Source organism: Limulus polyphemus, unplaced genomic scaffold, assembly GCF_000517525.1.
Source record: "Limulus polyphemus unplaced genomic scaffold, Limulus_polyphemus-2.1.2 Scaffold2481, whole genome shotgun sequence".
Lineage (NCBI taxonomy): Eukaryota > Metazoa > Arthropoda > Merostomata > Xiphosura > Limulidae > Limulus > Limulus polyphemus.
The window spans coordinates 1-12,371 of record NW_013668091.1 but is presented as its reverse complement, the minus strand read 5'-3'; the positions used below and the strand labels follow the sequence as shown (position 1 = coordinate 12,371).

Below are 12,371 nucleotides of genomic sequence, written 5' to 3'. Positions count from 1 at the left end.
TGCTTCATTTTATTAGAGTAAACAATGTGTATATTTATAAGTGTTTCCAGCCTTATGATTATTGATTATAGTTTTACAAGCTGCTACAGAAGAAACAGCTATGAATAGTTGCAGGCTTGAAAATATAATATTTGCATTTTGATTCAACTTGTTTTTGTACGTTTTTGATGATCCCTATTGCCCTTTTTAAATAAAATTTTTTAAGTTTTGGATACCTTTTCATAAAAAATAAAAATTTAACCTAAACCTATAATTTAGAGTTTAATAATGAGTTACTTGTAACTCATTTATTAATTAAAGGGCTTCTTTCTGATTTCTAATTTGCTTTTGTATGTCTAGAGCCTTGTAGTTTATTTACAGGTTTGTGTGAATATCCAAAACTGTTAAACCTTGATATGCATAGGTTTAACAGGTTTGGATGTTCACATCTTTTTCAAAGGAAATTCACTTAAATTCTGATCACAAGATATCTGTAATCTTGTTAGAAATAAGACTTTTTTTTTAAAAATTACCTAAAAGTGGGTCTTAAGAATTAGAAATACTTAGCTTAAAATTAAAATCACTTTATTTCTGGTTCACTTGATATGAGCCTTGTTCAAAACAGTGTTTTTGGAACACCTTTAACACACAAATCTGTTGTCTAGATGTCAGCTTTTAATTTTATTAATTATTTTTGAATAATTATGTTCTGTTCCTTGTGAACTTAATATTATGTGAATATCATGTTCCAAACATTATAAAATAAGACTGTTGGGTAAAATGTCAGGGGTGTTTTTATTTTTATTTTTGTGGGTTGATAACTGTTTTCATTTACATAACGTGACTTAACATCTCAATCACAGAAAGTTATCTTTGTAGAACATAGAGAGGCAAAAGTGTTACAGTAGTAAATAACTGGCTTTATTGAAACTTTATAAGATATATCTCTTGTGCATAATGGGCTAAAAATGTGTTTTGAAACTATACATTACTTCCGTAACAGATAGCTATCTTAATAAAAAATCTTAGTTTTTCAAAAATTATCTAATCTCGAAGTCTAAGTTCAAGAAAGGTCTAATTCAATCTACACTTTGATCAACATGGCTACTAACACTTTTTCTTCACTTCACCTATCCAGTGTATAGGTTTTTCTCATAGTGACTACAAAGCACATTCACAACAACAGTATGTTAGATAGCTGTATTCTTTTCTTTTGAGTTTGCATGTTTTGCCAAAGAGATTTGTAAGCCACCTGCCTTGTGAAAACTTCCATCTAATCTCATATGAAAACTCATGAACTTGCGCCACTGCATGATGATGTCATCATGCAGCAGAACCCTCCACCAGTAGGAGTGCAACATACTTCCATGCAAAATGGCTCCCTCTACATTTGCCCTTGTGAATTCTCTTTCTTTTCTTTGGCACTGTAGTGCACTGACATGTTTTTGAGTTTGCTGAGTTGTGTAATATTTTTCATTTTTTTACTTGCTTGAGTTTATTAAACTCAACATGAATTCACAATTTAATGTGAATATTTCTAAAGCTGAAGAAATTAATGCCATTTCTGCTGAAAATTCTTTTCCTATGGAAGAAGTGATGGTGGGGTCCATTATGCAGCCAGGATCCTCTTCTCCCATTCCTACTACTTACTTCCCTTCCCTGTTTTTATGCCTGAAACTGATGAGGACAAGTTTGAGCACAAATTTCCACCTCCAGGTTTGCATTATGACCTACTCTACCTAATAAATGACACTCTCAGACTTCTGACTTTCTTCACCTTATATCTCAAGTATCTAGTTATTTAATCTGTTGTATTTTGACTCATTCCATTTGCTTTCATAATTCTTTCCTCACAATTTCTTTATATTTCCTCCTAATTTATTATATCAGTATATGCCACTTTTTTTTCAGGTTCACCTTCTCTCTTGCAGTTTTATGCATTGTACTCCCTGCCTACTGCCTTCTTTGTTCTCTCTTTTAGTTGCTTGCATTTCCTGTTCCTGGATTCCCAGTCTTTGGAGTCACCTCTCTGGATTTTCACTCCTGCCTTTCTGTTCTCCCTCTAGAGGTCAGTTACTGGTACCCAATTACCAATTACTCTTCCCTCTGCCATTTCTTGGTCATCACAAAACATTGGAGGGTGAATTTCTCTTTCCATTGGTCATTTTAACCTGTCTTGACCAAGATCTATGTTTGGTACGTGCTTTCTCCACATCCCAATCACCCTGTCCTCATGATATATTTCCTATTCATCCATCTGGACCACATTTCCAGTTTCTTGCTTTTCTGTTTGATATAGTGTCAGTCCCACTGCATTCTTCTTTATTTGACTTTTTCATGCTCTTTAGTGTCTCTTCTCTTCAGATTCATCATCTCTAATATTCTCTAGATACTGGCATTTGGACTGCCACTCAGCTATTTGTCGCTAACTATCTGCTTCACCTGGCTGTCTCATCTCCATAGGAATTTAGACTTCCACCTATGGCCATTCCCCAATCCACCCTGCATTCATGGGCAGGTTAGTGTACAAAATGTTTTTCACCTCACAATCACTGTAAGATCCCACTAGACAGCTAGTGTTTCCTCCCAGGGTATACTTACCCAAAATCTGCATCAAGCCAGGATAAAGGAAAGCATTTGTACCATCTTACTTAGCTCTACAAGTGCCCACTGTGAGATGGGTGTTCTGCAAGACTACTTAAGGTTTCTCTTTCTATTGCCACTTACAGTATCTCCCAGCTGCTGGGGTGGTGGACCATGGAGAATCCTCACTGATTCAAACCTAACTGCTGGGGCTAGAATGAGGATCACCCCATATATCTAATTATGATACATTTCAATCTTTAAGTGGACTGATGTTATACCTGTTCTGGCCCATTCTATATCATACTGGGAAAAACAAGAACAAAAATACACTCCACTCCCACAGCTAGTGTGCAGCCCACAGAGTCTGACAGCTGAGTGGTATGGGGCCCATAGAGATTAACAGTAGAGGAGGTGAGCATTTATTCTTATCTCAAGTGCCCTTCTCCCACAGCTGGTTTTCACCCATTGTGTCTGATGGTATAGGAGGTAAGCACACAAGGTACAGTCTGAGCAAGCCCCAACCTCACTACACATATTGGTTGTCTGCCAGCTTGTGTACAAATTCTTGGAAGGCCATGTACCTGTTCTGCCTGTTCTTGCGACACTCTTATATCTTTATTGCCTTTTATCTTCTTCTACATTGGTGATGAGCATACCCTGGACAAGATGAGATGTGGTCTTCCAAAGGTGTGCTCCCTATGGAGTCTTTGCCATCGGGTATCACACCCCATGGGCTTTCTTCAGTGGGTGTATTTGCACTAGTCCTTCCAACATCTCAACATGGGATTCTAGCTATCCGTGTGTAGAGGTGAGGTATCGTTTCCAAAGTTAACATGCGTTTCTGATAGATACTCTTCACACATTCTCCCCACTTTTCCAGTGCACATTTGTTTATTGTCTTGCCAAAGAATGAGAATTCACATGTGCAAATGTAGAGGGAGCCAGTAAGCATAGAGGTGTGTCACATTCCTATTGGTGAAGGGTTCTAATGTATGATGATGTCAATATGAGATGGTGCAAGTTCACGTGTTTTTACGTAAGATTAGATGGGAGTTTTCACCAGGCAGGTGACTTGCAAATCTCTTTGGCAGAACACCTGAACTGAAGAGAAAAGAAGCTAGCTATTGGAAATACATTTTCAGGTAAAGAAAATGTTAACATTTGTATTAGATAATTAATTTTATTGAAATGTGAAAAGTAAGTGTTGAGGTAATTCTCTCATGAAATAACTCTTCATATTTGGAGTTTAATGAATGATATTGCTATGACACATTTTATCCAACTTGATCCTTATCACTTTAATTTTGTCTTAATGAAATAAACAAAATTAATAATACTTCTTTTTTTTGTATTAGGTTGAAGTCAAACCGTATGTTCTAGATGATCAAATGTGTGATGAGTGCCAAGGTGCTCGATGCGGGGGTAAATTTGCTCCTTTTTTTTGCGCCAATGTAACTTGTCTTCAGTACTATTGTGAACAGTGCTGGGCTGCAATCCATTCTCGACCTGGCCGAGAATTTCACAAGCCGTTAGTCAAAGAAGGAGCCGACAGACCAAGAGCAGTTCCTTTTCGTTGGTATTAATCTCTGAATACATCTCCGAGCTTACTGTTTGAAGGTTGTTTGGGGTTATAGAAATTATTAAGTATGCTCCATGTTCCCTCTATTGATTAATATCTTGTGGAACAAAACAATTATACCCATTATAGTTAAAAAGTAGTTTGTACAATGCACTATAGCCATTTATTTTTTCTTGGCAAGCATTGTCTTGACCTATAGTCAGTTTTGTTTTTACACAAAAATTAACATTCTTATTAGCAATACTCTATAAATTATTTAATTATCTCGTTTCATTGAAAAGATTAGCATTCTGATATATAGTAGTATATCTAATTGTGCATATGTTATATTTCTTAAATGTCCCTCAGGTAGTTCATGTAACTGATAGTAATATAGCAGACTACTGCTAGTGATAGTTAACTAATGTAGACATGTACAAATAGTGCACGAGATATGACATCTGCTGGGACATCAAATGTGGGAAAGAACTCGTAGATAACATACAAAGACCAAGTTCCACCACAATTCAAATCTTATGAAAACACTGAAAAACATGGTTGTTGTGTGTTATTTATGAGGTAATGTGTTGTATACTGGACCTGTAATCCTGTTACCATTACTCTGTAGCACGCTTCATTTTTGTGATAAATATGGGTGTAAAAATGTTCAGAAAATAATATATTAGTGAATGTGTGTGTTGTCAATTGGTAAAATATTAGCACTTTAAGGTTTCTTGTAGTTTTGGGTAGAAATGTACTTAACACTAGTCAGTCCAAAATAAATATGACTTCTTGAATTAATGGCAGATTCTGCAAGTCAATAATTGTTGGGTCACTAGCTCTACAGGCTTGTAATTGAGTTACTTTAAGTGAAAATAAGCTTACAAAAATGTGTGTTTACTAATATGTGTTACTGTGATTATGCTTTAATATAAGGGTATGTGTTTGCAGTGTATGTGTATGTTGCTTCATGATAAATTATTTGATTAGAAACTTGTTTCATGAATATGTGTGTATGTATTATGTTGAAGTCTAACATTTTTTGTTCCATGTTCCTTGGTTTTCTTTCATTAAGTAGCTGTCCTACACTATTATCTTCTTGTTCCACTGAACTTTTGTTTCCTACATTGAATGTTTTTTACTGATAATATTACTGCACTCATGTAAATATGACAGCAGAAATATTAGATTAGGATATTGTTAAATAAAGAATTCAAGCTATCCTGGTTCCACATAAAATGGAATTGTTCATGTTATAAGAAAGTACTTTGCCTAACAAACTCAAATTATTCAGCATGTTTATTGTGAAGAAATTGTATTAAAGATATCAAATACAGTTCCTTTTTGGTAAAGCCATGTGCAATAATTTCAAGACCTGTGTTTTATCTGTTTTGTTTATTTCACATTGTTACATTATCATATAAAGAATATCAATATTTTGTTGTCAGGGAAGCTAGATTGACTAAGTAATTATTCTTATAGTCATACTTTATTGTTGTTTTTTTACTTGAATGTTGCTTAAAGGTTTTAGGCTGATTGATCAGTTATGTATGTCCAGTGAGATTTTGAAAACGTTATTGTTTGAATTTAATCTTATGACTTTGTGGGTTTGGATGTAACATATTTTTATAATTATGTGACTGTGTGTGTGTGAAAAACTTGCAACATACTATATCTAATTTGGAAAACAAGCTAGTGACCCTGATTATTAGTATGCTGTACACTATTTGGGCTGTTTACGTGGAGGTAAGGTGTAAAGATTTATCTACAAATAGAGTGCAGATGATATTCAGAAATTATTATTTTTTTGTTTAAATGGAAGAATTTAATAATCACTTACTGATCTCAAAGATTTTCAGAATAGTGGAATAAGATGAATAAATGAGGATAGATAATAGAAATAGTCAATGGGTAAATGAATTAGAATTATTTATTCTTATAGATGGTTTGTAGTAGTTGAACGTAGTCTTGTAGCCAACAGGTTTGTCTGAGAAAAATATTTTATCTGATTAATTTGTTATATCAAAATTCGAATTCCCTTGTCAAGCAAGGGCTGTGGAAAAAAACAGATTTTATTTTTAGTGTTTTCTGATAACACATAAAGATGATCTTATGACTAATGAATTAACTGTACTTGTCAAAACAGATGCTTTTTTATCATTGAATTTACACAAAAGCTGTATAATGTATATTGAAAATTTCTAGTAGAAATTTCTATTAGTGAAATAGTTAACAAACAACTTACAGTTTAATGAAGATGAGTGTTTTGTAAGGACAGCTGTTTTCCAATATTTTATGTATAATCCTGTTATTGATAGTTCAACAGAAATAGTTTTCATTATTTAAGTACAATAAATCTAGTCACTTTTTATTGATAATTTAAATAATTATAAAAAGAGAATTGTCTTTAGAGATCTTCATTACCTTGACTTAGAAGTAAATTATTTTTTGTTAAATAGTAATGAACACAGTTTTCTTTGAAACAAGGGTTTAATATAAAAGATGGTGATAATTTTTCAGCACAAGTGCAACATTGTTTTCACTTAAACAGGGAATAGTTTACTATTAAGCAATTTTGTTTGCCCTTTACACACGGTTTTAATTTGCCTGAAGTTAATGTACTCTAGTATATCCCTTTTTTCAAAATTCCATTGCTGAGATTTTTCAGCTTATGTATGTAAAAATTGGAAACGAGGATTTCTACTTCCACAGTTAAGACATAATATTTCCTACGAATTTTAAGATTGAATGGCACTTTGAACATAACATAATTTTTGTTTTGACTAATACTTAAATGAATGAAAAAGTAAAATATCATATCAGTTTTCAAACCCAACAAATACAAGTAACAAAAAGCTTAGACTAATTTATTTTGTTTTTTCAAATTGCAACATTAAAATATTCAGCTTCTGTAGGTATATATATTGTTTTCACATTTAATTTGACAGTATATCAAACATCACACACAGAAAACTAAGTACAATAATAATAATACCTAAGTTGTAGCTTTTATAACTTTCAAAACGATTTATAAATCAGGTACTTGGATTTTCTAAACTTAAACAGGAAATTAGTTTTTGACTCATTAGTAGATATTATGTCAGAATTTTTCTCCATTATTAACAGGTAACATATATGTAGACTTCTTTGCTGTTTAAATATTTTTTTCATGGAATCAGAACAACAGGAGGAAATGTGAAATTATAAATTTGTTTATATGTCTACCAGAGGCTAAAAGTATGCGGGATCATAATGCTGAGTTAGCCAGAAGTAAAATAATTATTTATTTATGAAGTTATTTTACATTAAAGTTGTGTACAACTGCCATAAACATGGAGTTCTGCAAACTAAATGAAAAGGTTCAGCCAGTTTTAAAGCACACTCAAGATCTGTTTAACCTTATTTTGGGTATGTAACATATGTTTGTATTTTTAGAGGATAAACTAGTAATTGATTGGCCCTAAAAATTTAATAGATCTTGGAAACTTATTAGTGTTTAACCTGCTTTTTAGTATGTGTACTAAATTCAAAGTATGTAATAGCTAAGTTGCTTATGGTTCTAAGCACATTTCTCTAAAATGTTTTAAACAGACTTATTTTTAGATGCATAGACTTAAAACATAGCGCATAGAACGTGTCTCTGTTGTACATTGTTGGTATTTAATATTACTTTCCTAGTCACAGGGCTACAAAGACTTCTTTACTTATTAACTTTTGTTAGGTGAAATTCTGAAGCACATTGAAGTAAAGATTAGATATAATTTTGTTATATCCATATCAGTGTTGTATTTAATCAAAGATTAATTTTACTTTTTTTTTAAGATTTATGTGAGCAAGATGAGACTAGGGTAATACCCAGTTCAATTAATAATACCTCTGACCATTGGTGTCTCTAAAGAAAGATTATAGGAAGACTGATTTATTTTTAACTTGTTATCAGCTGTGTGTTTAATATGCACTGAAAATTAAGTCTTAGTTTTAAGATTAAAATTATTGGTTGTTACATATATATGTGTGTGTGTAGCCATAGGTGCCAAACAATTCTTTCTTCTGCTCTTCATCCTTTGCTTTTTTAAAATGTGTTTGTTACTTTGTGGAAGTTACTGATTTGTATGTTTCTTTGTCTGTGGCAATGTTATGAGCTATTCAACTTTAAGAAACTGAATACCCAGTTTCTAGAATATCAGAAGTAAGCCTTGTGTTATAGAGATGGTTTCATCTTGTGCAAGTTGATGAATGGAGCCAAAAACATTTCAGGCCTTCTGATGTGTTTTTGCCACTATGAAGTTTTTTGTATATCACAGTTCAGATTCTTTTTCTACTGTTAAACACCTTAGAAGAGGTATAGAGAATTATTTTTATGGTTTAAATATTCTTTAGCCCCTCTTCAAAATATACTGAACTTTTAAACTTTTTTATGAAATGTCTTATTAGAGTAAGATTTATATCTTTTAATACATCTTTTTTAAATTGTTACATTTGTCAAGTTTTATGCTATCTCAGGTATAAGGTGATGGGATGAAGAAGAGAAAAATGCAAGTATCCCAAAAACCCTTCATTGATGGAGATAGTCTCCTTGTTTTTTAAGATGCCAACTTTTTTTGCTGTTGTATACATTGCTCTCACAACAGTATAATGTAACAAAAAATGTACTGAAGCAAACAAAATTAAAAAGAGACCTTTGGTTGTAAAAAAGTACAGTAAATTTTACATTACATAACATGAGAAATTGAAACTTTGTATCATTGACATTTTTGTAGAGAAAAGCTATTCGTTGTACAGTTTGCACTTTATTTGATAAGTGCAGAGTTTACAGAGAAGTTTTTACTGTGATTAAATATGATCTCTGTTTTTTTTAGCCCATTTGAGTTGTTGATATATTGGATTCACAACATCTGTACTAGAGAAACAAGAAATTACAAATAGTAATAGATATTGTTGTTACAAAAGTTTATTTAATAACATTGAAAGAGTAATTGTTCAATTTTGTATTTTTTTGTAATTAGATAGGAAAAACGTAGTTGCCACAACTAAAGAACAACAACAAAAACACACAAGATACAGGCTCACTAGACACAAAGTAATATCTGGATAAGTGCATTAAGCGTGAGATGATGTGAAGAATACTTCAATTTTAAATACATAGACAAAGTAGTTTGATTAAAACCATATTTAAAACAAAATGTAATTTTTGTAAGATTACAAATAACATAATAACACTGAAAGAGTAGGAATAAGAGAATGATATCTTTTTCCTTATTGTTTCTGTTAGATGTTTATATTTTTTATGTATTCTTAATTGGTACACTCATTTGTAGATAAGTTCGTAATTGTTTCTTTATCTGTTTATTTGTGTTTCATGTTTCTGGGCCTGCAAAGTAATGCATTCAATTTGGCACTAAAGTATTTCAATCTTTTTTTTAAAAAAGGTAACTGTTGCACATTAAAAAAAGTTGAGATTTTTTAATTTGGCCTTCAGTCAGCTTGTGTCATAAAAATAACTTTTATAAATTTAAGCTCCTCATATTCTACATTTATGAACTTAGAATGATCAAAATCGTAGCATTTTGTGGATGGTTAATTTGGGAACCAAGAAAAGAATTGTTCATCGACCAGCAGTTCATTTTGAAGACTTAATTAAATGAAATTAACATAAACTTTTAAATATCATTAATTCAATAAAGCTCAAGTACAAACTTGCTTTACGAGCTGTGATATATGAAGTGCATGTAACTGAAAACTATACATTATTTGGCTTTTGAGAAAGATAGAAACTCGTTAATTTGGGTTTCTAACAATTCAAGTAGTGTTGTTTAGAATGATTTTGTCAATTGTGCAAATACTGATAGATCTCTGGATCTATCTAGAACGTCCTTTGAAATTTTAAAGTTCAAATAACATGTAAAACTTAATGATGCACAGGATATTACTTTTTCTTTTTTTACATTGAAATGATACATTTAAGAATGCTAGCTCTTCAAACTTTAATAAACTATTTACCTTTTGTGATTTCTTGAACAGGTATTACCTCATTGGAATGAAATAATTGTTTTTGTTGTTGTTGTTGTTCTTGTTAATTTCTTGTATCTTGATTGTAATGTAACCAAACAATTGGACATTTTTCATTTTGTTTATCTTAAATATGCTTATTTTTGAGGATACCATTTACAGGGGCTTGTATGTTAAATTTTAGTAAACTTGGCCAGTGCTATATTATTAACTTAGATATTTTTTTTGTTTACTTTTATGATTTTTTAAAATATAGAATATTCTCAAAAGTGAAATTAGTTCTAAGCAGTTTTTTTTATATATATTATGGTTGACCATCACAATAACTTAAATATTTACCATGAAGAACTGCTTTTGTATTGGTGATGAAAGGCTGTTTTTGCATTCTTTAGATTAAATTACATTTTTGATGTGCATGACAGAGATTTTTATACATTGCTCTTTCTAAGAATTTATTTTGATCTGGAATTTTGGTATTGCAACGTTTCTGCATATTTTTTAAAAGAGAGTTTCTACACTTAGTATTTAATATCACTAGTTCTGTGTATTAAGGAAATTTTTGTGTGGTAATTTATTGAACTTTCAATAAAAGCAATTAAAAAAAACATGTTAGACTTCATCTTCATTTGATTTTTTAATGATGTAAATGTGTTTTAATGTGAATTATTAAGTTGTGTAATTGTTGTGAGGTTTCTTTCTGCAGACATTTTCTTAAGAGCAGATAGTACAATAAATCTCTATCAGAACATGTAAGGGAATGAAATTGATGCACCTTTTAGTAGAGTCGAAATATTAATTAAGTACAACACTTCTTTAGATGTTCTTCAGGAATGTTTTTATAAAACTGTAAATTGGTAGAAATCTTTCAAAAGAAGGTAAATATTTATAGAAATTTATATTGTATCAGATAGGTGTATGGGATAAAAAAAACTGGTTCCTTTCTTCTCCCATCCTGGAAACCACTGTCACTTCTGCCACAAACACTGTATTCCATTAGAAATACCAACCATATTATTATAGAACCAACAATCTAGTATCTTCTCTTTATCACTAAAAAACCAGATAGCCTAGCAACACCACGACATCAATATTTAAACATGCAACTTAAAAACATCTAAAGAAAACTAATTGAGGGGAATTTTTTGTTAAATAACCTTTATCAGGATCATGTTTTTGTATTTTCAGATTTTATAACTGCATTTGTTTGTTATTCATCATAGCTATAGTAATAAAGACCTTAAGCCTAATTTTTATTTTTACACCTATTGCTCAAGTTATCTGGCTTCCTTTACTGTGCTTTTAACTACTATTGTAATCCTTTAAAACCTGTCTATGTTTCCTGAAAAAAATTAATGGATATGATGTGATCATTGATGTTGTGGCATTGGATTTTATTTGCTTTTTTTATAACCTTAAAAATTTTGAATTACCAAATTTCATTTGATTTAAAAGTTTATACCACTTTTCATTTGATTCTTATAAGTTAAAGGTTATTTTTTCAGTAGGAAATTTTTTTCATTCAAATTCATAGTGTCTTGTGTTTATAAAATTTCTGTGAACCTTAATATTTATTTTTGAGGTTTTTTGAAAATCATGTACATTTTTTAGGATCTTTCATCACAGATTTCACATTTAAGTAACTTATTTGTTTGAGTTTTTTTGTATTAAGCACGAAGCTACACAATGGGCTATCTGTGCTCTGCCCACCATGGGTATCGAAACCTGGTTTCTAGTGTCGTGTTGTAAGTCTGCAGACATACTGCTGTACCACTGGGGGCTATATGAGGTTTAGAATAGTTTCAATATGATTAGATATTTAATATAAATATAACTGCAGACATTTTCTGTACATATCTGAAATGACATATATAGAATGATTATTTATCTTTATATCTATTTTACATTTATCCATACTATTCTACCTTAAGTTTATTTCACACCAACATTTAAGTATATTTCAAACTGATTTGATATTATATGGTGCACTTAGCTAACAAGTTAGTATTTAGTACTGCATTGTGGGACATTTTAGGGAAGTGTTTGCAAAAACAATCTTGTAATCTAAAAGAAATTATCTTTGATTTTACAATAAACTTTTTGTGATGCTCACACTGATTCTGTTCTAGCTGGCTGCTCTCAAAGTAGCAATTTAACAAAAATAGAAATCACTGTGCCAAGATCATGTTTTTTGTGTGGCCTAGACCCTTGTGTGGTATCCACAATGCTAGATTACTTAAGT

General features: G+C 31.3%; 1 protein-coding gene across 2 annotated transcripts in view; it reads left to right on the top strand.

Annotated features, from left to right (window-relative positions):
• LOC106467078 (cytoplasmic polyadenylation element-binding protein 2-like) overlaps positions 1 to 10,739 on the top strand; it is a 52,914-nt gene extending 42,175 nt beyond the window's left edge. For both annotated transcript variants that reach the window (XM_022395201.1, XM_013927397.2), the window contains one exon: positions 3,921 to 10,739. In XM_022395201.1, the coding sequence (XP_022250909.1) occupies positions 3,921 to 4,148 (228 nt within the window). In that variant the 3' untranslated portion in view covers positions 4,149 to 10,739. The remainder of the gene's footprint in view (positions 1 to 3,920) is intronic.
• The last annotated feature ends 1,632 nt before the right edge of the window (positions 10,740 to 12,371 follow it).